Source organism: Hypomesus transpacificus, unplaced genomic scaffold (genome assembly GCF_021917145.1).
Source record: "Hypomesus transpacificus isolate Combined female unplaced genomic scaffold, fHypTra1 scaffold_31, whole genome shotgun sequence".
NCBI lineage: Eukaryota > Metazoa > Chordata > Actinopteri > Osmeriformes > Osmeridae > Hypomesus > Hypomesus transpacificus.
This window is the reverse complement of record NW_025813837.1, coordinates 3,359,818-3,386,429: the sequence shown is the minus strand read 5'-3', so window position 1 is coordinate 3,386,429 and position 26,612 is coordinate 3,359,818. Positions and strand designations below refer to the sequence as shown.

The 26,612-nt window shown below is 45.4% G+C and overlaps 3 protein-coding genes across 6 annotated transcripts; 2 read left to right on the top strand and 1 right to left on the bottom strand.

Annotated features, from left to right (window-relative positions):
• Positions 1–10,663, bottom strand: syn1 (synapsin I). Its single transcript, XM_047015882.1, has 14 exons — positions 10,064–10,663; positions 9,312–9,841; positions 8,775–8,832; positions 7,198–7,289; positions 6,300–6,456; positions 6,087–6,176; positions 5,154–5,216; positions 4,853–4,995; positions 4,666–4,740; positions 4,442–4,544; positions 4,190–4,339; positions 3,958–4,027; positions 3,278–3,857; positions 1–2,683 (listed from the first exon to the last, which is right to left on the bottom strand). Exons 2-14 carry the CDS (start codon positions 9,611–9,613, stop codon positions 2,554–2,556), a joined length of 2,013 nt encoding a protein of 670 aa, XP_046871838.1. The 5' UTR covers positions 9,614–9,841; positions 10,064–10,663; the 3' UTR covers positions 1–2,553.
• A 105-nt stretch (positions 10,664–10,768) lies between these two features.
• On the top strand, positions 10,769–16,549 carry vgll4l (vestigial like 4 like). Of its 3 annotated transcripts, none has more exons than XM_047015885.1 (5): positions 10,769–10,853; positions 13,889–14,012; positions 14,211–14,445; positions 15,119–15,194; positions 15,440–16,549. In XM_047015885.1, exons 2-5 carry the CDS (start codon positions 13,927–13,929, stop codon positions 15,886–15,888), a joined length of 846 nt encoding a protein of 281 aa, XP_046871841.1. In that variant the 5' UTR covers positions 10,769–10,853; positions 13,889–13,926; the 3' UTR covers positions 15,889–16,549. The 3 variants fall into 3 exon arrangements, with proteins under 3 accessions (XP_046871841.1, XP_046871840.1, XP_046871839.1); XM_047015884.1 differs by lacking the exon at positions 10,769–10,853 and adding an exon at positions 10,892–12,050; XM_047015883.1 differs by lacking the exon at positions 10,769–10,853 and adding an exon at positions 13,238–13,780.
• A 3,363-nt stretch (positions 16,550–19,912) lies between these two features.
• On the top strand, positions 19,913–26,243 carry slc20a1a (solute carrier family 20 member 1a). Of its 2 annotated transcripts, none has more exons than XM_047015879.1 (11): positions 19,913–20,172; positions 20,876–21,547; positions 21,694–21,834; positions 21,984–22,069; positions 22,191–22,287; positions 23,903–24,022; positions 24,131–24,343; positions 24,468–24,939; positions 25,164–25,349; positions 25,549–25,633; positions 25,800–26,243. In XM_047015879.1, the coding sequence occupies exons 2-11, from the start codon at positions 21,199–21,201 to the stop codon at positions 25,953–25,955; spliced, it is 1,905 nt and encodes a 634-aa protein (XP_046871835.1). In that variant the 5' UTR covers positions 19,913–20,172; positions 20,876–21,198; the 3' UTR covers positions 25,956–26,243. The 2 variants fall into 2 exon arrangements, with proteins under 2 accessions (XP_046871835.1, XP_046871834.1); XM_047015878.1 differs by having other exon boundaries at positions 19,914–20,172; positions 24,131–24,352.
• Positions 26,244–26,612: the final 369 nt, after the last annotated feature.

Genomic DNA, 26,612 nt, shown 5'->3' with positions numbered 1-26,612 from the left:
AGACTTTATTGAGCATGTGCGCATTTCATTTGATAGCATAGTCTTTTTCACATTATTATTTAAATACACTGCAAAGAACATCAAATAGACTTTCTACATGTAATTCAATACTCCACGATGATTTACAATATATATAATTCTGATCTTTGTTTTGTTTATCTTGGATACATAACCTTTGTTTATTGATTGATACATCGGGCAGGCATCAACTGACAGTCAATTTCACAGAAATTCATAGTGTAGATAGAAAAAAACAACCATTTCAAATTAAAATACTTAAATCTGCATTTAGAAAGAGGAAACTACACAATAGCAATGACGGAATAGGAACTGTAAACATACATTCATATATTCCATCAAAAATAACAAAAACAATAGAATGAGAATGATTGAACAAGTCTCTGGAATGTCATAACAATGAAATTCTAGATTGTTGTCGTTGTGATTATCTCAAAAACCGCCTTTGCTCCAACAGCCAAACCTTAGCAGCAGGGTGGCCTTCATGGTACATTCTAATGGTAACGATATTAGTTTTGAGAGGATGTTAAATGACTTTCAAGTCTATTTTATATTACAGTCAAACACACTATGTTTGCATTGAATGTAATGGCACTCGAAAAAAGATTTTACAAAAAGTGTTCAAATAAATAAAATTACGCAATAACAACAGCACCGAAAAAAGGCATGAAGAGAATTAATAATAGAATGTGCAAATCAAAGTCAAACTAAATCGACGTTCAGTGACAGACACGGAAAATATCACTAAGCACAGCCAGCAGCAAGGAGAGATGACATACTAGCGATCTACCATGGGCCTGTACGACAATACTACTATGGCTTAACAGTTTACACAACACTTACACCTATGCACTATTAGGCTATGCACGGATCACAAGGTGCCACTGTGGATGCAAGGCTGACGCGCAGGGGAAGCACAAGGGTTACACCGGGAGATTCTGCTTTTCCTAACCTTCTAATTCTAATCTCATCATATTGCCATAAAGTGTACCCACACCCAAGTTGGGATGGGATGCTCTTTTATTTGGAAGACGTTTTCAGTGCCTTGCAAATGGACGGTTTCTAAGAAGGATTCTGTAAATATCCGGAGGTTGCGCTCAACAGAACGATCCGTAGAGCTCGATTGTGGGATCGAACGTTTCAAGGAGGAAACCTACTGCTGTGGTAAAACCCACAGCTGACAATCCTATACGCTTCGTTTGTTTGAAATGTCGAGATGAACCAAGGAACATTCTTCGGCTGAGCTTTCTTTGGACTTGGCCCCTAACTGACTGGGTCCGTGTCCCGCTGCGATGCGGGTCACGTTCATGTGACCCCTGTTCATGTGATGGCTAGTGTTAAGAAGCCGTGGCTCGGCTATCACACAAGCTGACGATACAAGTGCTTCTCGACACAACCTGTGCCCTGTAAATTCAAGTATGGTTTTGCTATACTCTGTGCGTAGACACGTTTTCAAAACAACAAACACATTCTAAAACACGCTTTCGGGGTTCGTCACCCAGAGATCATCAACTTTGCAACAGTGCAATGAAAGACCTGGCCCCTCACGGCGACAGAGTCCTGTTTACCCAGTACGTCCCTGAGACAGCTTCATTACATCTGACTCTCTCATCATAAGGCATGTTTCTAGTCCAGGCAGAGAAAATTGAGGGCTTTCTTATTGTCGTGTAACAAAAAAGGGGACAAGGTAAAGCAGCGAAGGCAATCTCACAACAAATACACATTTCTACTATATTAATAATCAGTTCGACTACGGGGTGACCACGGTTACAAGCGCCTGTTTCGACTGGTTGAAAACACAACCATTGTCTCATATGCAGACATGCAGCTAAAATATCGCAAGGTGTTAAAACTGTCAGTTTACATACGCTGAACAGAGATCGTGTGAACAACAGTGCAACTTTGCTGACTGCACTGACTCACTGAACGACCAACCCAAGCGTGGGTAAAAGTCACACTGATTTTACTGTGAAAGATGAACAGATAAGTAGAAACATCAGTTGGTTCAAGGTTTTTTTCCCATAAACTTCCCATAAACTGTGTAAATACTACAATTTCAAATGACTGATGAGGTCCAAAATCTCAAAACATCCATACACTGTTATCTTTCACTGTACTGTTTTAATCATGAAGTCCATAAATGTCACATGGATAATGACACAAACTATTAAACGGACTAATGTGATTTAAATAATTTTTTTACATACAATTCCACCACAGAACGATGAAATAGGAATGTTTTTTTCTATGCTTCTCTATGGGTGAGTTTGTTTGTGAAAAACTTCATCTTGAAAAGCTGTCAGGGAATGTTTGGGATAGACACTTGTGGTGTCTGCAGTGTTTTGAACTTATACAGGCAGTAGATTATATCACAGGAGGAATTTATTTCCAGAATACATGAAAGTCCATGAGGGAAGTGATGTAATTCTGTTGGTCCGTTGTGCATTGAGGAAAAAAGGGGCGGGGTCTGTCCTTCAGTCTGTCTGTCTGTCATTCTGTCTGGTTGGGAAGGGGCGGGGGGGGGGGTACACCTTCTCAGTCTGAGAAGAGACTGGCAAATGATTTGCGCAGGTTGCGTATGGTCTCAGCCTTGGCCTCGTCCTGCCTAAGGCTGTCCGACGACGTTTCTGGAATGTTGAAGGCATTGGTAAGAGACTGGGATTTGCTACAAAGAGAGGAGGGTGCAGTAGAGGAGAGGAAGAGGTGTTAAAGTCATGCAGCAAACCTACGGGATGGTAAGAACAGATCACAGCGGGGAAGAAAGAAGGGGGAAGCTCATTCTTGGATGACGGAGGGCATTCTCACAGTATGCATCTCCATTCGGTAAAGCATCACAGAAGTCCAGCATCAACTTGAACTTCTTATGTAAAGTGAATGATGCATGGATGCCCATGCATTGACTTTTTCGGTATGTTTTTAATCATCATATTTACATGATTTATTCTGATTGAAAAAATCGGCGTTTCTTTGTCCTTATCCGCTATGCCTGATGATAATTATGCGTAACAGTAAAATGTGTGAGGGTGCGGATATGAAGAGACTCATTTGGCAAGCCACCGACAATCTGTTTGAAATACATGCCAACAAATCACCTCCAAATGAGAAACAGAGGTCATGTATGTTTTTTTTATATCAAAAGATTATGTAGGCTTTGAAACGGAAGGTTTATGTATATGAGTAGATCATGCACACTCTACAGTAGTTACTGCATACTGGAATTTTGAGGTTACGGGTTGTTTTCTGAAGCAGCCATACTTACTTCAGCTGGGGAGAGCCACCGGTAGATTGACTCTCCTGGGGGGGCTTTTGGGGGGGCTGGGGCTTCTGCTGCAGGGGGGGCCTGGCCCCTCCAGGGCCTCCCTGGCCCTGACCAGCAGGGCGAGGCTGCTGGGTGGTGGCCCCCGCTGGCCGTGGGCCAGGGGGCCTCTGCTGCTGGCTGGCCCCCTGTGACTGCTGCCTCGGGGGAGGACCAGGCCTCTGCTGGGGGGGCCTCTGACCCCCGGGGGCCTTCTGGTTTGGACCCGGACCTCCAGGAGGGGGCTTCTGCTGCTGGGCCCCAGTCTGCTGTGGAGGCCTCTGGGTCTGGGGAGGGGTACGCTGGGGAGAGCCCTGGGCAGGGGGGGGTCTCTGACCTTGGGTCTGGCCTGGAGGAGCCCGCTGCTGGGCCCCGGACGCAGGGTTAGCCTGCCTGGCCTGCTGGGGTTGGGCCGGAGGGGGCTGGCTACCGGGGCTGGTGACTGGGGCCTGGACCGGGGGCTGGCCTTGGGGAGAGGGACGCTGCTGGAGGGGAGCACCTTGGCGAGGAGCTGCAGTACCAGCAGCTGCCTGCTGGGGGCCACCTTCAGAGGGGACACACACACAGCACATCACATCATCAGGGTGTTCCTGTAAATTGATTATTACGAGATTACAATGTTTTTCAGAAGATCATCTTTTTACCTTGGGGTGGGGGGCGCTGTTGAGCTTGTGGGACTATGGGCTGTGAGATAGGCTGAGGAGATGGAGCTTTCTGCATGGACCACACCAATTATGAAAACAGAAGATTAATGTGTACTTTGACGATAAAGAGACTAACAAGTCAACTTGACTTCAATTATCCTGGGTCGAAAGCACATTCACTGGAGGTATCCTTTCACCCCGCGCTGTACCTTTAAAAATCCTCTTCCCTCACCTGTGTCGTCTGGCCTGAGGTGGCTCGGGTAAGGGAGGGGCTTGCGGTGTGAGGGATGGTCTGGTTCATCTTGGAGACCACCAGGTCAGCGATGAGAGCCCTGTCATCGTCCTGCTGGTCTCCTATCAGAGGCATGGAGCAGCCAACCACCTGGGAGAGTGAAGAAGCACCTCTTTAGTGCCCTCGTTTAGGACTCATCCGAGGTGGCGAGGTGCCTCAGGGTTCCTCGTCCACTAGTTCCCATCCTCTCACCTCAATGATGTGGTCCCTTCCGTTTTTCCCATGCAAGGCCTCCACAGCGCACATGTCGAGACCTCCAAACACCTCGGAGCACGAGTCCACCCACATCTGGTACCTGCCGGAGCACAAGGGAACCGCCGTGAGCCCAGCCCAGCCTGCCCAGCCAGCCCAGCCTGCCAAGCAGGACCACACAGATGACTGGAGCCCAGGCAGACCTTGCCTGGGTCACTTCCTACCTCTCAGACATGGCCACCTGCTCCAGCATGGCAGAACCTGTGTTGGTTTTCCAGTTCCCAGAAATGGATGTCCTCCTGTCCAACAGAAAAGAACCTTCAGTTAGGTTTCTGTGTTCTGTGGATTAGCCGTGGAGTCGGAACTGTAGAATGCTCGCTCCACTAGAGAGTGGGTGTTCCTCTCACTCACATGTAAGCCTTGTAATTGCTCCCTATCTTCTGGATACGGACATCATATTTTGCATCGATGAAAGGTTCCGATGTGGCGTAGGTTTTTGTCAAGGCAACAACACTTGCAATATCTTGAAAGTCATATTGATTGTCTACTTTCACCTGTGGGAGGGAGAATCAATGGTTTTCTCATCTCCTGGCATCAATAGTATTAACCTTAACCCTGTCAATCGTGCATCTAATCTACAACATTATATTTTTACATTTGGCAAATGCTTTTTGTTTGATTTTTTCTCTTCAACTGTAGACCTGCATCTTACCTTTCCCATCCCTGAGTGGGCATGTCCCATCTTCACCACCACAGGGAAACCAGGGGTGGTGATCTGTAGGAAACAACATGAACACAACAATACTACATAAAGCCATATGTCCAAATGTATGTATTTTGTCACATACATGTACTGTTCATTGTTTATCATGTTATGATCCCTTCCTACTGTTGCATGGTGAGATAGGCATCTAGATTGAGTGGCCAATGAGGGTAATCTCTGAAAACAAATCACGTTAAGTGCATTCCCACTATGTGAGAATACACCGAAGCCAGCTAGTAAACGTTATTAAGGGGTGATTCATGTTTTTCTTCTGGGAGACTGGCCACACAGAGCCGGCCTGCAGAGGCAGGGGAGGGTACATGGCTGCACTGCAGCAGCACCAACACAACGCTGTGAGGAGCACCTCTCTCCTCTCCGTAAGGCGCTGCCAGGGCTGCAACCACATATGAGGCACCCGAGTCAAAAAAAAACACACAACCTATTTAAAGATTTGCCTCCTCAAAATATTAAAATGTCTGTGGTAGGACGACCTCAGAAAAATCTCTTGTTGCGGGCGTGTGGGCGCTGCGCTGGAGGAGGGGAAACCAACAGAAGCCAGTATGCGCCAGCTCTACAGGGACTTGTAAACGTTGTCTGAGACTGAAACAGACCAGGGCAGAGCTCAGGCTGAGCTGGCTTAATTAACCCTTGGAGGGAGTACAGTTAAATACAACCCTGTTTTCTTTTACCCTGCACTGGGCTGCAGATCCACACAGAGGGGCTTGCTTGGTGTAGTTGCCTGGGGGACAGGTCTACAGGAGTGTGGCTGGGCGGGCGGGTGGGTGTGTGCGGGAGGGAGGGAGGCATGGAGGCAGGAAGGCAGGGAGGAGGAGGAAGGAAGCGGGTAAGAGGGCAGATCAGCGCAGATGGTAGAACACCCACCATTTCCTTGTGGTTGGGATAGTACACCTGGTCTATCAGTGGGAACTCCTCTGGACCAAGTTGCTTGTACAATCTGGACATCTGAGCAAACTGTAGACATAAATGTTTGTCAGAAATATAAGACAAATAGTATAAAAGGTGGTATGCACATCACTATATGGTTCATCAATCATCAACCAGGGCCAGATGAGGACTGTTGTCATACATACGTACCACCCATGGCTTGTCACAAAAGTTGTACACAGAGTGCAAAGAGTTAACACTAGGCAGACCAGCATACTGCAAGCCAATCACTATGTTTCGGAAATCTCCATTTTTGGCCATGCTGAAAGCGTGCTGCCTGACCAGAACAAAGTCTGGCTTGAAACACCTGGACAGAGACAGGGAGGAGGGAACAGATATTAGCATCACATGATGTTGTCCGGTTTGAACTGATAACATCTGTCTTTGCTATCTCAGTCTGGGTATCTGGGTGTTGGCAGACATCCCACATAAACAACACATTCAGCCACCTGCAGCATCTATTATCAACAAATGATGTGTTTAGAAGAGTAAGTGATTTAAATTAGATAAGTGAAAAAGGTCTCATGTACTTCTGTTAATCCCTATTAGGAGATCAGCTATAGCCTTATTATATGTTCATGTATTCTGTTGTATTATTTCGTGCATATAGACTATATCTGCTTCTGCTATATCCTATATTATGTTCTGGTGACAGACATGGGTCTATGACATAGTCTCTCCACCTGATGGAATAACAAACACCTGTTGGCTGAATGCTGTCATTGTTTTCCACTTTGTACTATAAATTCCGCCCTCTGACCTTCATGCCTCAGAGACTTTGTTTACGACACTGTGTGCTGGCTGGTCATTATTCTTAGCAAGAGTGTTTCAGATTCTCCATCTTCAGATTACTTCATACTGATAAAACCCAGAACCAAACTGAATGATCACATCGTTTTTGAAGACGTGGACAGAACCTTTCTTCCTGAGGTGTGTGTTCATAATCCAGCACTGATTGCTTATGTCACTCAATTCACTTAACCAAGACAAACAAACTTCCAGTATTGTACATCCATATTTAACGCTAGTTTCAACCCTGGACACTTACTTGGTGATCTTGTTTCCATTCCTTATTGCTTCTATGTCCACACTGAAGGTCCCAGTGGCGTGAGCCACCAGGTTGATCTCTGAAAAGTCAGCCTGGGAAAGAGAACACCAGTTACACAGCAGAACAAACCAGCAACGTCAGACTAGTCGTTCTGCTGGATATGTAAACTAGCAACACCAGACCAATCATACAGCTGGATATGGAAACCAGCAACGCCAGACCAATCACACGCCACACAAACCATCAAGTTGAAACAGTAAAACAGAAGGGGGTTGGGGGGAGGGAAATAGAAAGCTTAATGCAGCATGAAAGGAGACAACAGAAAAAGGAGGCAGAGGAAATGCTTTAGGGTGCGAACATAACCTCCCCCCCCCCCAACCCCCCTCCCCAGCTGCAATAGAATTCTCCTGCATTTTTAATACATGCTGTTACAGCCTGCAGGTCCATGGAACCAAGACTCCTAAAGGAGTCTTTGTTCTCAAGTGCTTGAGGCTGCGTTTGCATGCAACACCACTCCAAGTCTCGTTTGGGTTGGACCGTTCAATTCACAGCAATGGAGACAGAAAGCCTCAGAGTGTGTGAAACTGAAGTCTGGCTCGAACCCCTACACCTCATCCTGAAACCCTCTGCAGTCTGCCTCCACGCCTACACCTCCTCCTGAGACCCTCTACAGTCTGCCTCCACCCCTACACCTCCTCCTGAAACCCCCTGCAGTCTGCCTCCACCCCTCGAACCTCATCCTGAGACCCCCCCCATTCTGCCTCCACCCCTCCACCCCTCCTACACCTCACCCTGAGACCCCCTGCAGTCTGCCTCCACCCCTACACCTCATCCTGAGACCCCCTGCAGTCTGCCTCCACCCCTCCTACACCTCATCCTGAGACCCCCTGCAGTCTGCCTCCACCCCTCCTACACCTCCTCCTGAGACCCCCTGCAGTCTGCCTCCACCCCTCCTACACCTCATCCTGAGACCCCCTGCAGTCTGCCTCCACCACTACACCTCCTCCTGAGACCCTCTGCAGTCTGCCTCCACCACTACACCTCCTCCTGAGACCCCCTGCAGTCTGCCTCCACCCCTCCTACACCTCCTCCTGAGACCCCCCCCCCATGCTGCCTCCACCCCTCCTACACCTCATACTGAGACCCCCTGCAGTCTGCCTCCACCACTACACCTCCTCCTGAGACCCCCTGCAGTCTGACAGCACGTCGAATGAACTCCAGGGTTACCACAGGGTAGAGGCATACTCACTATTTGTGACTGCAGTCTGCGCACATCCATTTAACCAGCCCCTTAATAGCCGCCACCCACACATTAACATCCTCATTGGAATAGTTAGTTAGTTATTAGGAGTAGTGATCAACATGTGAACTCCACTCTACAAGGGTAAAGATGACTGAGCTGAGATTTGCTTTGCAATGTGGCAAATGAAAACAGACCATTCCTTGACTCAGACAGAAACACTGTATGAACTATGTACTCTTCTGATCATCATCTTCCTCCGTACATGCATTGTTCATACATCGCCATGGATAAAATGTCTGCTAAGCGCATAGCAAAGAAATATTGATAAACTTACATGTTCCACTCTGATATCATATTCACCATGGACTTTTTTACCTTTGAAGACTTTCACCCTGAAGGAAAGATGCAACACCATTTAAGTTTATGTTCATTTCGTATTCAGGTGTGGAATCGTGGCGATATTCTAAGGATGCTGATTTCGAACCCAGGGATCCAATCATTGCATGACACGTGCTGCCATATATCATATTGACGCGATAAAATCGCTGTCAAATCAAACTTTAGGTGGGCTGTGTCACTGTCACGACGGCCAGACATAGGCATGGAGGCCTCATCAAGGTCACCACACAGCACCTTAAGGTCACTACAGCATACAGATACGTGTAAACCACAACAACACAGTGCTGTTATCATTATTTAAAGCATAAGCTGTATTGTCAAGTTGACAGTGGGCTATAGCCGAACATTAGTGTCTGGCAGGGGTGATTGTCATGGTTTGTCTTGGAGATATTAGCATGCCACTGTTGATGAAAGGCCTGGGGAGTATCACGTGGTGCAATTTTACTACATCCTACTTTAAAAGTCTGCTTACCAGTCGGTTTGTTGGTCATCGATAACCAGCAGGATCTTAGCCCCAGTTGCACCTCTGTCCGTGGCTTCGTTGAACGTCGCAGCTGCCGCGGCAGTGGTTTGTTTGACAGCGTTGGATATGGAGGAAAAAAAGCCTGCACCGCCAGACGGCTGGCTGGTGGATTGACGCCTCTCTGATGGACCTGGCGACACTGCAGGGCTTGTCTGCTGCGGCGGGTCGGGGCGTTGTAGGTCAGTCATATACCCATTGGGAAGATTGGACATAAAATTGCTGTCCGACAGTCGGCGACGCAGATAATTCATGATGAAGATGACAAATGTGACCGTAAAAATGTCAAATAAATCCTTTGGTGCAAATGCACTATTGACCGGTTCTCAGTTTGACAGTATAGGTTACTTTGCCATTTGAGAAGAAAAAAAAATAATATCAAAACTAATGATCCTTTCAGTATTCAAGGGAGTAAAATATCAGTTTCTTCGAAGTCGCCTTGGCAGGTGCGTGAAGATTTGTCGTGACTGCTTAGTCATGTGCTTCAAGAAAAATCAAAGGGTGGAAAATAATCATCATATACATATTCTCGTTTGCAGAATATAAATAGGGTTAAGACAGTTGTTCATCCATTTAATTAATTTCTTAGATTATACAAATCATATCGAATGATTGTGGAATAAGTGTCCTAAAAGTCCGGTTAGTCGTTGTAAATAGAAGCAAACCGAACACGAACGTCTGATTTTTAAAACCTTAAGGCATACCTCATTCACTTGTCCAAATGTATTCGAATCTGTAGAATATCCGTAGAATTATTGCTCCTGACGTCAGCTGATAAGATGAAAGTCGAGAGGACAGTGAGGCTAAACTAAACCAGTTCCCTGTCTCTGTCGCCCTCAGACTAGGCAGCCCGTGTGTATGTATTGAATCTGGGGAACTGGGGTAGCGTATGGTTGGAGCATCACCCCCTACCTATGTTGGCGTTCGGCACAGTTTTTCTACCGGTTCTGCGTCACTCCCTTGCATCCCTGGGGAAGGTGGGGGAGAGAGGGCCAGCGTGATGCTGATGATAGACTAATAGGGGCGTTGTTCGGTTGTTTGATATTGACTACGAAGAAATAATTAAATAGAATTATTTACTACACATAATCTACGTGGTATCGTTCTCTGCCCAAAACAATAGAAGCACAACTATCACAGATTTATTCTTTCAGTGTTGAGAAATAACCAAATTCAATACAGGAAATGGGCCATATGTTGTCACTATGTGTAAAAACAAAAGAGAGAGAAAAAAAGTAGGCTAGATATAAACATACGTTACGTATGATACGTGTATGCTCAATTTCTTGTAAGACAGGTTGAATGGGTGTACAAATGCGTTGTTGCCTCATAGCATATTTCGGATGTGACTATGCATGCTAGCACATTTGTCTCTAGGGGTCACTGTCGAGCCTAAGTAAGCTAAACCAAGCAACACCTGAGACAAGACGACAAAGCACTTTTACAGAACCACATCAAAATGTAACCAGACCAAACCAGATTTTCAACGGCAAGGTAAGAAATGTCACCTGCCGCGTCGTCAAGGGATGTGAATTGTGACAGGCCTGCAATAAATTTAAAAAGTTACTGCAATGAGTGCTCATGTGAAAGCCATGTTAAAAAGCAAAAAAGTTAAATTGTTGACTACAGATTATTTTGTCATTTGGTAATGTATTCGTTTTTAATGCACTGACAAATCAACATGATGCTTGTCAGACATACCTTCAGATATGTAGATGTTTGCAAACTACCTACAGTACACCATACCCTTCAAAGAGCCAGTGTACAATGGTGTTGGACCTCCCGTTGACTGTGTGGGCATGGTGGGGCTGTAGAAAGGGCTTGTGTGTGACCAGACTGTCCAGCACGCTCGGGCAAGACTGTTCTCATAGTAGAAGCATTTCCACGACTTAGGGGCCTTTGTCTGGCCATCAACAAAAGCCTTTGGATTACTGGCTCACAGTACAGCTGTGTGCGTGTATGGGCAGGTCAGTGGAATGACTGTAGCTCCGGTGGGCTAAGCACTCACAAAAATGCAGTTTGGTGAGATTGTAGATTAAGAGAGAGGAGGGGCGGTGGACAGGTGCTGATTTTCCAGAAAGCAGACAAAAAGACACACTTGAAAAATCCCCATGGAATCTAGGAGAGAAATAGGAAACATGTTCCCTAACATGTTTGGTTTGTGGGTTGGTTTTTTTCTTCCAATAATTTGTTAAACAAATTATTGCTATCCGAATCAGAATAATTTTGTTGAAGTGAATGTTATTGGGAAGTATAACTACTTCAGTCATGACATACTGCAAAAGCTGTGAGGGAAATGTGGTGGGTTTGTGGCACTAGAGAACACTTAAAACACTGTTTCAACTCTCTAAAGTACCTGTGTTCACGCTCTGCCTGCGACACAATAACAACATCACTGAAAGGGAGTGCCGTGATTGGCTAGAGAGACACCAATGACGGTGCAGCAACAGACTTTGGTGGGAGCACTCTGAACTCACCTGATACGCTACCTGGCTGTGCTCTGCCTCAAAGTCTCATTACCTTTCCATTACCTGGATCACTGGGCTTCATTGTGTCTGTGGACTCCAACAGGCAAAGTGATCCTCTGCACCAGACTTTATTCATACACACAAAGACCAGCAACCATGGCCGTTGCAAATTTCCACTACCTGACTCGGATGAGCAGTGGTTTCAAAGTGTACATCTTGGAAGGTAACATCACTTTTCTATTGGTTCTTTTCATCAAACAATGCCAAACTGAGATTGTTGTGACTTGCTGCAATACTGCTGCAAACGTTTGATGAATTCACTGGATTTGTAATAAGAAGTATGAAAGACGTTTATTTGACTGTCTGTTAATCTTTAACTATATATAATTTAACTGTCTGGTGTGTATGTATCTCTAAGAAATCTAAATGAGCGTTCCAGAATCATTCATTAATTTATCAGAGAAATATGATCTGCAGCAAAACAGCATCACCATGCAAAAGTAATCTGAGAAATAGACAAGAGATTGTCTTCTGTGGAAGAAAACTCCATATTTTCTCTTCATGCTTTGCTAGATCACCATATACTGTATCTTTTCATCCTGAACCCACACCACACTGCCCAGAAATTCCACAGAGAATCTCACAGGCTTCCGTGAATGCTGATTCAGTTCGTTTGGTCCTTAGAATGATTGTACCATTGTTTCCATCACTGATAGCGAAGAAATAACCTTGCCTCTGGCTAGGAAAATAGCTGGAGGTGTGGTTAATCCCGGGCCCTCTGCACATGTCCTCCACTGTGACCAGCCTGTGTCTGAAGCGCTGGTTGGGGCTGGTTTGTGGGTCAGAGGTTAGACTGGGAAGGGTGTCGATTGTCATACGTAAAATGGGACTGGGAGACCGTCAAGTCAAAGGGAATGACTACACATTGGAATTCTGGTGTTGATTTACATTGCAAACTAATCACCCCTATTATCTCAGCTTGATTACACAGCGGCACATCGCATGGTAATTTGCCACTGTTATTTGAGGATAGTAACAGTTGCATTTCAATAGGCTTTCAGGCATGATATTTAAATATAAATGATCAAATGAGGTTGGCTTGTAAGCTAATTGTTTACATAACGTCACTGTCTAAGTTTGTCGAAAGACAGGATACTAAGAGTGACAAGTAGCAATGCAAATTTTGCACTGGACAAAGTGTGTGCACTTGATTCGTCCCCATATAACATCACAAAGGATCTTAGCACCTGTTGATGGCTTTTACATTTAGTCATTTAGCAGACGCTCTTATCCAGAGCGACTTACAGTAAGTACAGGGACATTCCCCCCGAGGCAAGTAGGGTGAAGTGCCTTGCCCAAGGATACAACGACATTTGGCACAGTGGGGAATCGATCCGGTAACCTTCTGATTACTAGCCCGACTCCCTCGCCGCTCAGCCATCTGACTCCCTTTTAGAAAGTTCTTTCATTGTAAGAGTGTAGGCATGACTGCCCGGTCTGAGGGCGGTAGTCATTGTGGTGTGACACACATGGAAAGAGTGCCACACCAAGCAGACCGTGTGAAGAGAAAGGTGTTGGACTCGATCACTACTGAACTAAAACACACTCCCTCACCTCAATAAGGAAATAAGCAGAATGTCATCACCGTGTGTAGACAAAAAACAAAGTTTACCGTTAGCATTGAATCAGCTGGGCTATGTTGAAATACTCACTTTTCAGGTATATCTAGTTCTGCCACCGAACGTAGTTTACAATTAACGGTGACTGGAACGCTTTCCCACGAATTCACCACAGAGAGGATGTAGCCTACGACCGATCACAATAGTTTTTCATTTTCCCATGGAATGCCACACCTAATAACAGTTGAGGACAGCCTCTTAGGACTCCATCGATGCTCCTACACTTACAGCTATATACTGATAGTACATGGAGCTATTTATAGTGTCTATATGTGTATGTACTGTCTTATATTTATACACAGAGAGCTGTCTACAGTTTTAAATAGATGTTCACTCATATCATTTCAGATATTCAGTTGTTGGTTGTGCTTTACTCCTTCAGGTCAGCCCAATCTCAGAAGCGAGGACCGGTTCAGACACATGACCAATGAGAGAGTCCGAGTGCCACCAGTGCATCCAATCAAACGCAAGCACAGTTCTGACCGGGGCCTAACTCTGGAGGAAAGGTTTGTGAAACCCTTTATTTTTCAATCCAATCACTGACAAACACTGGGACCTGAAGGCTGTGTGTCTGTGTGATGAGGGTGTGATGGGCGTATGGTGGGGGGGGGGGGGGCACAATGGCGTGGATAGGATGGTAAAAGTATGAGGGGAAAACGATGGCGGTAAGATGCATGACGATGCATCGTTACATGGCTTTCCAGGAGAGAGAGAGCACTGAGGAGAAGCCTTTCCAAAGGGGCTCCAAGGCCTGCAGCTGGGTTCAGCATCCCCCCAAGCCCCACATCCCCCTGGAGCCCCCGAGCCATGGAGCCCCTGCCCAGCCACCTCTACTCCACACCCTGCATGGATGAGCCACTGGACCTCATCAAGAAACCAAGGAAGGAGCCAGTGAGGACAGAGGAGAAGAGCAAGCCCGCTCCAGCCAATCAGATACAGGTACGTTCAGCTGCCTCTCCATAGGCCATGGCTGCTGGTGCTTTCGTTTGGAAAGTTAGCATCCAAGGGATCACCCATGTTGCGGTCATTATGGTCATTAGTGGAGCCCGACAGAACACCGTGTATCTGTCAGGGAGCTTAGTGCCCCCCCCTCCGCCGCAGGCAAGCGAAGCCTGCTCGTCTCTCCAAGCTCGTTAGTTAGCGATTCCAACCGCTCCTCTACACCCTCGCTTCCTCAAGAGCCCGTGCAGGCCCCTGCTTGTCCGAGATATGCAATCTAGCCGGATTCAACTCGAAAATGTGAGCAATGGTGGGAGGTATGTCATCAACAAGACCAAACACACTGCTGTGTCTTTGACCTGTTTCTGCCACCCTCATGGGGGGTGTTCTGTGGACCTCCATGCCCAAACAAAGCTGGTTCATTAGCTTTGCCAGAAGCTGAGCTTGTCTGGAGGTGTTAGGCGTAGAGCTTGAGAGAAGCTAGCGAAATGAACTGATTAAACTCATAATCATAAACTGATTATACAGTTGGGCAACAGAAGAAATCTAACAATGGTCAATTGCTGCATGGGCGTACGCATGTTTGTTATGCATCATCTCAAACCTAAATGAATAACCAAACTGAGTTTGGCTGACTAACAATGTTTTTCTATCGTGTTGTCTCGTTGACCAGATCCGTCCTTCGGTCATCACCTGTGTTCCCTCGGTGAGAAACACTGTCTGTCGACTTCCACTCCGCTCCTCCACAGGTAAGGATATTCTGCTGACGATATTAAAACAAAATAACAATCACGTCTAATAATCTATGGTACTTAAAACATGTAATATGCTCACATGTTAATAATAATTGAAACAACATAGAGCATACACATTCTCCGCGTCAACCCATTCATCCCACTGGCTCTCCCAACGGGTCGTTACTTCGTCGACCTGTCGCAAAGCGTACGTCCGTGGACCTAAACGTGAGCGCCTCTTTCCCTGCTCTCCCTTCCAGTGGTGTCTCAGGCTAGCTCTGATCATGTGGTGGATGAACACTTCCAGAGGAGCCTGGGCCCAGACTACCAGAGGGCCACCTCCCTGGGCCCAGACTACAAGAGGGCTTCCACCCTGGGGCCAGACTACCAGAGGGCTTCCACCCTGGGGCCAGACTACCAGAGGGCCCCCTCCCTGGGCCCAGACTACAAGACGGCTTCCACCCTGGGGCCAGACTACCAGAGGGCCGCTTCCAGACAGATCAGCATCAGCGTTTCCGTGGACGACCACTTTGCCAAGGCCCTGGGGGAGAAGTGGCTACAGATCAAATCCAAGTCATCCTCGTGCTCCTCTTCCACGTCCTCCCCACCCAGCAGCCCCAGCGTGACTCACTCCCCCACTTACAGCCACAGCCCCAACCAATCCCTCAAAGAGTCTCCGAGCTCCACAACCTTCTGGTCTACCAAATAAAGCGAGATCCGTTTCCTCGCTTTTTCCGACAAGAACGAACACAGCATTTCAAGGAGCGTCAAGAATGAACACATGCTTTTCCGCACCATGTTTGAGAGAGGAGGAGCTGATTGATGTACGACACACTGTTTAGTAGGATCCTTCGATACATCACGACTTTCTGTTTCTGCGACAGTTTTGAGTCAAAAGGCAAAGTCTCACATTGTTGTGATGTTTTTTATTTCTCCTGAATTGTGTGATGTAATTGCTTGTCAACGGAATGTCTATCTCTGACATAGGATGCAGGAATTATTTCCAATGTTGTATTTCACTAACTGTCTCCTTCATTTCATGTGGTGAAGATACTACAATTGTAATTCCTATTTATATTTCAACATATCTGGGTCCTTACTTTCAGTCTGATTAATCATCTGCTGTATATACTCCTAACAACGTCATCTTTGTATTTGTATTTTTTACATGTGATGTACAGTGACACGTATGTAGCATTACTGCCAGCTTCTTGTCCCCCAAGTTAAGATAAGTTATTTATTACTAGATGTAACTAGATGTAACTAGATGTAAACTAATTGATTATACCGTGCGCCAAAAATGGATACAACTCCACAAAAAAGCATATGTATAACTTTAAAACTTGGGAAATACATTAATTCAACATAAAGTATGTTTCTTCTGTCGATTTGTTGAACTATCAAATGTTGCTGCTACTGCTGATCAATGTCTTTGAACCTACATTCCAAATAGCATCACCAGGCCTTTGAGACAGTAAAACCCAGAAGAGTGCTGTAGCAGATAAGGATGTAATTACAATGTGAGTCACTGCCTATAGGACCAAGACATAAACAACATCCAACAAAAGACTACAGGTACCCACTGTCTGGTAACACAGCCCTGTGGCTCTTCAGACTGACTTTTCAGCGGTGAGTCACTGTGTGTCTGTAACACATCCTTTAACTCAGATACACCTGGTCACAGGGTTGATGAGGCACTCTGACATTCGGTGAAGAGGAGCAGGTTTGGGTTCTTATTGGTCAATGGGATGACAGAGGTTTGGAGTCGGAAAGGTTTCCTGAGCTTGAATTAACAGTGAGGTAAAAGGTTAGGCAAATAAGTTGGTTGAAGCTTCTTTCCCTTGGGACACAAGGGGAATGTACGGAACAAGTTCAAACAGGCTGTAGGGCTTGTGCTCTAACATTCCTGTCTCCTGAGAAAATGATTCTGAAAGATCCTACAGATCCAGTTTGGCAAGGGATAGGAGGGAGGGAGGGAGGGAGGGAGGGAGGGAGGGAGGGAGGGAGGGAGGGAGGGAGGGAGGGAGGGAGGGAGGGAGGGAGGGAGGGAAGCAGGGAGGGAATGGAGGGAGGGAAAGAGTGACTGGAAGGTAGGGCAAACATAAGCCTGAGCTTGAGAACGAATCTTGCTTTTCAGTTGCTTATTTACATGTTCAGTCTTGTTTAACCCTCTTAATGATATGCAGGCTTTGTCCAAGTGTTCCTCATGTGGAGCTTTGGGCTTTCCAGAGTTAAGTGAGAGGGGAAATAAAACAGAATACAAGTCTGTTTGTCTCCTTTAATGGGATTCAGGATCTCTCACATCTGAAGTTAAATACATCCTGAACATACACACTTCTCCTGGATTATTATTATGTTTCAGTGTCAGCTACATTACCGATTTAAGAATAAAGATATTTTATTAAGATCTAATTTTCAACAGTTGATAATCAAGCCCGGCCCAGTCACTGTCTTTTGGTTCCTGACATGGGAAGAGGTTCTAATGCCATCTAGAGGATCTGGGGGGAACCACCAATTAGAAATAATTATTTTTACAAACACACACACACACACACATAAGAAGGCTTACCACCACGGGGGTGAGTCTTCAACAGCCATACCACTATGGATTTAATACTCTGGTTCTAAAACCCATTTTTACAGATTCTTAAACAATGAAGCTTACTAAGTGTGTGTTCATGTATGTGTGCATGCAGATTCTACATGTTCAGATTGACATCTTCTCTATCATATTTTCTCCCACAGGTATTTTGTAGCTATGAGGCACATATAAGTGGTGTTTTGTGGGAGTGCTGTTTGAACAGTCCTTCAACCTGTTCATTGTGAGAGCTTCACCTACTCACTGCTTATTAAATGATCTTTATAAACAATGATGGGCAGTGTTATAGACCTTCAAATTGCCTCTGAGCATGATCCTCCAAAACAGAAGTGACAATCAAAGTATTACAGCTCCACAGAACACTGTGGGAAACCAAAACCACCCAGAGAATGTTTTGAGTAGGTATTTAGAGGTGAATAAAGCAAAATCACAGTCAGACATTGCACTGAGAGACACTCCAAAAACCACTCCTAAGGTAAACAAAAAGCTTTGTTCAGCTCAGACCGAAATGACACATTTGATGTGCAACGGCTCCAACACAACCCTTGTTTTTTCTTGACAGTAAACATTAAAGCTACCATAATGATTTCTTATGGTTATGCCATGAATTGCCATGGCAATCAGGGACATTCTGGGAAATGCAAGGGATTACCAAAGGGAATTGTGAAAAGATGTATGGAAAGTAGCTTAAAAGAAGACCGAATGCACATTTGTTGTATTACTCCACAACACCTCTGCTGACACATTAAACATGGACTCCCTGTCCATTCAAACTGCAGGACAGTGTAACTGACTGTGATATCATGCTTTTGGAACTTCCTTTACCCCTTGAACAACTGCCAAACTCACCTCGCTGGCTTGAAACCCATTAACATGTTTGAAATGCAGAAACATTCAATGAAATTCTCTCACAGCTTTCTCTTCTTGGGGGTGTAGTTATAGAGCCCCAGGGTAAACGAGTTACAAACCGCAAGTACTTTTAAGAACACTCTGTCTTTTTCATCTAAAAGTTTGGGTTGGGTCTAAGTTGAGGAAGATCAACCTTGAGGTTTTCTGACCAGACCATGTCTGAAAGACTGGGGAGTCTCACGCACTCACAGAGGAATGGCAGAGACTGCACGTCTGGTCACCTGTTCCAGTTTCCTCCTGGCTATTTTCGTAACAGGATGTATTCCTCACATGAAGATGTTACACACATCAGTTATCAACTCATTGACCTATTAAATATTAAAAACTGTTATTACTCAAAGTTTTAACTTTGACTTTGACTAAAAATAAGACTTCCTTAAACTTTCTTTTGATTTTCGTATGTGTCATTTCTTTTTTTGGAAGTATTGTACGGCTTATTTTATTATGAAGCAGATGATTAGACGTGGAACTGCAGTCATTTGCAGCGCTCTGGTTAGTTTACCTCATTCCCATGGATTTGAGGTAAAAAAAATATATGTTCCAGAGTCATGTGTATCCTTTGAGCACTGACTAAAACGTTGTCACGAACCTAAGCTACAACACTGACGTTGTTAGGTCCTCATCTTAAAAAACTATGAAATAATCAGTAATGTTTAAAGGGAAGCCATCAGCAATTTTGAGAGCAATGTTGCGTTACAGAGAGGTGCTAATTCCGCTGACTTGCCAGGTTGTGCATATCTATGGAAACTTCACTGAAAAAGTTATTCACTAATCCAAGTACAATTTTAAGGGCTGTGACCATGTTTGACAGTGCTGAATGATTATCACCATTATAATTAAACTGGAGTAAAATGTATTATAGGTTATATTTAAAGACAGAGACGGAGTGAAACAGAGACAAAGAGAGAATGAGAGAGAATGAGAGAGAATGAGAGAGAATGAGAGAAAGAGAGAGAGAGAGAGAGAGAGAGAGAGAGAGAGAGAGAGAAAGATAGATTAAGGATTTTGTTTGCACTCTAACCTTTTATAAATGTATACAGTGGTGTAGGCCTATTTTAACATGGCCTTATAAATGGCTTATGCATTCTTCACCAACATACTACTGTAAATAATGTGTATTGGTTTAAAGTCAGGTAAAATTATCACCCTGTCTGAACAAGGTGTGCCTTTCTAAAACGGGAAGCTAATTAATGTTTCCTGTAAACAAGCTAAATATTAAGCTTTGCTGCCCCTCGCAGCTGGGTCTCATGATTCTGGGACTGCGTGCGCATGCCGCGATTCTCCACCCATTGACAGAATATATAAGCCCATTTACAATTTTCACACCTTAACAAAGAACGACCACCATTACCAACTCAAACTCGAACTCTTCTGAAAGTTTACAGTTGCCGCACAGTTGACAGCTCGTGTCGAACGAACGCTCCAAGAAACCTAGCGGGGAGAGGTGAACGATTTCATCATCGAGTTATTTGTTTCACCTAGTTGGTAAGTGTTTAGATATTTAATGTGTTATTGTTGGATACAAATTCATTCAGCACCGTTACATTTTAGTCTTGACATGAGTGAGACGCGCATGACTGACGCACTTGTTCGCGCAAATTGTATGGCTGGACGTCTGTATCATGCAAATGCACTGTACAGAACCCAGCGGCCTATAACCATAACATGTAACCTGTATCGATTGTTTCACTATAATAATTATTACATTGTTGACTTGGTTTGTCATAGTCTTGATTGCGTTTGTACGAAGTGTTCTTTTTGAAGTTATAACGCGACGCACTTTATTTAACCTCTCCAGAATGATAAAACTTTCACTTTCGTCGGCTCTTTTGAATGCTAAATCTAAATGTCTATTTTGAATGCTGCCAATGTTTTTAAATTAACAGTTTAGTTCCTTAGTTTGTGGAGGGCTTAGATAAGACTGTTTGATCATTATTCAAATGATGTTGGGATACGGTTAAGTCATGAGATGATTAAGTAATCATAGATATTAGCTTAACCCGTTATGTCATGACGCTTTCCTCTCCTCACCCAAAGCACTGCAGTGGGGGGGGGGGGGGGGGGGGGGGTCAAGTCAGATCAAGACATCAGTTGTATTTATACTTAAATCAATGTTGTATGAACTTATGGACACTTAAAATGAGCTTATCCGTTCTCTCATGAGTGTTAAATTATTGTCTTCCTTCAGGTTGAGAGATACCACCTATCAAGACTGTCACACAATGGACACCCTTCAGATCAACATTTTATCCCAGCCCTCAGACAAACCAACAAACAAAGCCTCTATACTTACATAACAATTATTGTTTTCCCCTTCCCTGTAGCCTTTAATTACATTCAGCTTGGAAAGGAGATCAACTGTTTGTGTATATACATAAATTTAAAATAGTAGATTAGGCTATTTCAGGAAAGCCAGCACAGTGACACATTGTTATCACTGAGACGCAGTGCCAGTTTATAGCGACCCTACCTCATAAACCTTTACATAGAGACACAAAGTCATTCATTACCATGGAATCTACAACGCTTGCTTCTTGGGCGGTAGCCACCACTATGGCTCTGGCTTATCAAGCCGACATGTCTGGATACCTGTGGCTGCTGGTGCTAGGCTTCGTCATTGCCTTCGTGTTGGCGTTCTCAGTGGGCGCCAATGACGTGGCTAACTCGTTCGGTACGGCGGTGGGCTCGGGCGTGGTCACCCTGCGGCAGGCCTGCATCCTGGCCACGGTCTTTGAGACAGTGGGCTCCATGTTGTTAGGGGCCAAAGTCAGCGAGACCATCCGCAAGGGCATCATCGACGTCAACATGTACAACGGCTCCGAACACGTGCTCATGGCGGGCTCCATCAGCGCCATGTTCGGTAAGAGTCCCCCCCCTGCTCCCGCCGCCTTGACGTCACCTGGGGGGTTGAGATGTTGAGCCAGGACGAATGGGGATTCCGTTGAGCTTGTAGTCGAAATGGGGGGGAAAAAACGAGGTGGAAAAGTACCTTTTTTTCTGTTACAGGGTCTGCTGTGTGGCAGTTGGTAGCTTCATTTTTGAAACTTCCCATCTCAGGAACCCACTGCATAGTGGGAGCCACTATTGGGTTCTCCTTGGTGGCCAGGGGTCATCAGGGGGTACAGTGGATGGAGTTGCTACGTATTGGTGTGTATATCTCTTGTGTTCTGTTCTGGGTTATATTCTGTGTGTGTTTTTGACATGATTTGACAAGATGTTAACGATGAAAGAGAAACATTTGCTTCACCTGTCAGCGCACTAAAACAGACTGAATGACATCAGTTCTCTCTCATCAGTGGCATCATGGTTTCTCTCACCTCTGCTGTCGGGCATCATGTCAGCATTTCTCTTCTACTTTGTTCGTAAGTTCATCTTGAACAAGGTAGGATGAAATAACATTGCTTTGAGGTGTTTTGACCAGTGGGAATAATATGCATGGACTAAATATCCATCTCAATCCCTTCTTCTTATTATATTTTTAAGCCGTTATCTTCCTCCCCCAGGATGACCCTGTCCCCAACGGCCTAAGAGCACTTCCTGTCTTCTACGCCGTCACCATGGCAATCAACGCCTTCTCCATCATGTACACAGGAGCCCCTAGTGAGTACAGTAGACCCCCACTTAGCACACACAACACCTTCCACCCTCCTAGAGTCTCTCTCCTCACACTACACCCTCCTAAAGTCTCTCTCTCTCCTCACACTACACCCTCCACCCTCCTAAAGTCTCTGTCTCTCTCCTCACACTACACGCTCCACCCTCCCAAACTCTCATCACATGACACACAGCACCACCACCCAAAACCTCGCGCCACGGCTAAAGTACTGATATATCGGCTGTGAAAAAACGAAACCTGGGACAGGAGTTTGACAGGAATGTCTGATTAAAATGTTTCTCTAGAAAACACTGTGGATCCCTCTTGTTTTGATGACATCAGCTTAAATCCAGAGTGGGTGGCAACAAACAATTAAACAAACAAAAAAAAACAACAAAGAACGCTGTGAACTTCTGCTGTGAGTTCTCTTATGGATCCCCTGAGAAGAAAACGGTTATTAAAAGGGCCATTTGCTCCTTTCTGTTTCACTTGCAGGATTGAACTTTTCCAGAAGACAACTGGCCTGGGTCCTTCACTGAAGGCTGCAGGCCGGTGTGTGTCTATCAACGAATAACACACGCCACAACACACACCACAACACACACCACACAACCTGCATCTCACCTTACACAGCAGTGTGCCGTCTACACACACATAACCTCGTACACAATCACACGGAATAATGTCCACCGTGACCTCCACCCTGCTCACGTTACACACCAGTTTTCACTATGCACGTATACACACGCACACCCACTCTCAAACCATGCTGTAGTGACTGTCATATACACCGGGTTAAACAACCGTTTTTTCAACCCTTCCTGTTCTTTTTTCTTCATATATTTCCATGGAAACATACACTTTTCACCTTTCATAGAACTAAGCACACACACATGCACTAACACATGATTGAACGCTACTTGCACTATTGACAGAACTAACCGTTTTATGTGCTCTAGTTTCTCCGCCTGTGGCTTGTTCTGTAACTGTCACGTTTTATCTCATTTCTTGCTCATCTGTTCCGGCTCCCATGAGACAGTAAGAGATAGCAGCCACTTCTTCACCATGTCCTCAGTAAGTCTGCAGTTCACAGAATTAGATGGTGATCTACTATGTGACACTGGTCCGGCCTAAACTGGGCAAGTTCCTCATGAGTCTGTTGTCTAAGAGCATAATCACTGTGCCACAGTGCTTGTCTGGCTGGTTTATCTGTTTAGGGCAGACTGGGTCCTCCCTGAGCCTGTGCCAAGGTCATACCCATGCATCTGTGAGGGGCTTAGAATTAGAACATTCATGGGAAATTCTGTCACATGATCACAACACAGGAAGGGGCTTGATTTTCACAGTGAGAGGAAATGTTTGTACCCATGCTTATCTCTTGAGAAGTTCTTGAGGTGGGGGTTGGGAGAGGCAGCTTTCCCATCTTCAGAGCCACAGTACGTTGACTCGAATTATTCCATTTTTAGCTTTTGGCAGTTGCTTCCTAACCTCTCACAGTGCACAAGCCCTAAATGAGAACGTTTAGATATAGTGGCTATACTGGATTGTGTGGATGTTTGAGTGGCTGCGCCCTGCTCTCCTCCCTCTGGTGTAAGACGCCCGTCTCCTGTCTGTCCTCAGTGCTGGGGTTTGACCAGTTTCCATGGTGGGGGACGTTGCTTTTCTCTCTGGGCTTCGGCCTCGTCACCGCTCTGGTCGTGTGGTTCATCGTTTGCCCGCACCTCAAGAAGAAGATCAGACGTAGGTCTTCATCGCAGTCCTCATCACATCACTGAAATGATTATTTTGCTCCACTTTCGCCTTGCCTACTGCTGTGCGGTCGCCTAAAATGGGAGCTTGGTTTTTCAGGCGAAGCAGCTCAGAGGCCCTGTGAGACTCCTCTGATGGAGAAGACCCCTCCCAAAGCAGTCTCGGAGGACCCTCCACCTCCTCCACGGCCTCCAAGTCCACCACCCCAGACTCCACCAGCAGAGGGAGACAGAGTGGCCTTCAACATAGGAGACTCTGAGGACTCAGATCTGGATAATAAGGACATGGACACCAAAGACTTAGACTCCAACGGTATGACAGGTACGACAAACATTTTGGAAATGTACCTTTTGGATGTATATCGAAAAAACACTTTTTTTTCTAAGTGTCGATTGAACGGAATGGGATGTTGTAATTTTTTCCCCCTCAACTGTAGGGCTCAACGGCCCCGTTGGCCCCATGACCATCACCGACCCGCAGAGCGGCCAGTCCCACATCGTTAGCAAGGACTCTGGCCTCTACAAAGACCTCCTCCACAGGCTCCACCTGGCCAAGGTCGGGGACTGCATCGGGGAGATAGAGGAGCGGCCCATCCGCAGGAACAACAGCTACACGTCCTACACCATGGCCATCTACGGCATCCAGGGAGACCCCAGGTACAAGGAGACGGACGACACCCTGGAGCGACGCTCCCGGCTGGACAGCTACAACAGCTACTGCTCGGCCGTGGCGGGGGGGGACGCGGTGGCGCCCGGCGAGGGGGCCGGGGCGGTGGAGGCGGGCGGGGAGTTGCCTCTGGAGGAGGACGAGCTGGAGGTGGATAAGCCCGAGGTGTCCCAACTCTTCCAGTTCCTCCAGATCCTCACCGCCTGTTTCGGCTCCTTCGCCCATGGAGGCAACGATGTCAGGTATGACAATACGGACATGTATCGACGTGGGCTCTGGGAAACAAGCATGTGTAGAGTTAGCATTACAGGATGATAAAAAAAAAGAATTGTATTCCCAACCATACTGAAACCAAACTCAGGACAAAAAGACACTGCGTCAACATGGGGCCGGTTTAATGCTTTTTAAAATCAATTTTCATGCCTACCTAGACTAAACACTGATATTTTGGTATCTTTTCTCTCAGCAATGCGATAGGACCCCTGGTGGCTCTGTGGCTGGTCTATGAGAGTGGCTCGGTCGTGTCCACCGCTCCCACCCCCATCTGGCTGCTGCTGTATGGGGGAGTGGGCATCTGTGCTGGGCTCTGGGTGTGGGGCCGCAGGGTCATACAGACCATGGGGAAGGATCTCACTCCCATCACGCCGTCCAGGTACACCAATCACAATTCAGGTTTATAGTCACATGCACATAGTTACTTCCTTTGAAATACTAGATTTTTTTTTCAGGCATGTCAACGGTGTTGGTGTGTCGAGCAGATATAAGATTTGACATTAAACAAATTAACCTATAGGACGTGTTATAAAGTGCATAATCATTGCTGGAGTAAAAACGTGTATTTCTTTCTTCAGTGGGTTCAGCATTGAATTGGCTTCAGCTCTAACAGTGGTCGTAGCCTCCAACATTGGCCTCCCAGTTAGCACCACCCATTGCAAGGTAACTAAACTGCACCATTTACACATGGACGAACACCCTGAGCCAGTTTACCAGTTAAATATAATCCACAGTTTCAAGTTGTCAGCATTAAATACAGCCAGTAGACAAACACATAATTAACCCGGAAGACCATTGTAATGAGTAAACGTTTCCCCGCGTCACGCAGGTGGGATCAGTTGTGGCAGTTGGCTGGCTGCGTTCTAAGAAGGCTGTGGACTGGCGTCTCTTCCGGAACATCTTTATCGCTTGGTTTGTTACCGTGCCGATCTCCGGGCTGATCAGTGCCGCCATCATGGCGCTCTTTACCTTCGTCATCCTGTGAGCCCCGGGACCAGACTCCGCCCTCCCTCAGCCATTTTGTTTTCACCATCTTTAAGTTATGTGTACATTTCAAGTCAAGACTGTTGGTTACTAAATGTTACTGTTGAATGAGTATAATGTGTTGAACACAATATCATTTCAGTTGATTATTATATAATGTGCTCAATGATTTGTTGTTCTTGTCTAATCATTATTGTTCAGACACATGTACACAAATCGTGTGTTATATACTATGAATATGTTACAACACTTTTGTAATTGAAACATGATTCTAAATAAATACGAATTTACTAAATATGTTGTGGTTATGTGGTTATAGGTTTGTTATACAATTAAAATGACAAAGTCTATATTAAGCTATATATTTTGGTTATTAGTAAAAACTTTGAAATGATGAATTTTGAGGCTGAAACTACAGGGGTGAAGAAGCATATTATATGCTATAGCCAGCCCTTTTCAAATAAATAAAATACTTTTTTTAAAGATCGTTTATAATGCCACATACATAACGTTTCGCTACTAATTAAATTAAGGTAGCCAAAAAGACCTGAGTCTAGTATTATTAAGTATATCACTAAGTAGTATTACTAAATATTATTACTGTAGTTCAGGTTGTACTAATAGTATTTTGACAGCAAGTGTATCAATCTGCAGTAGG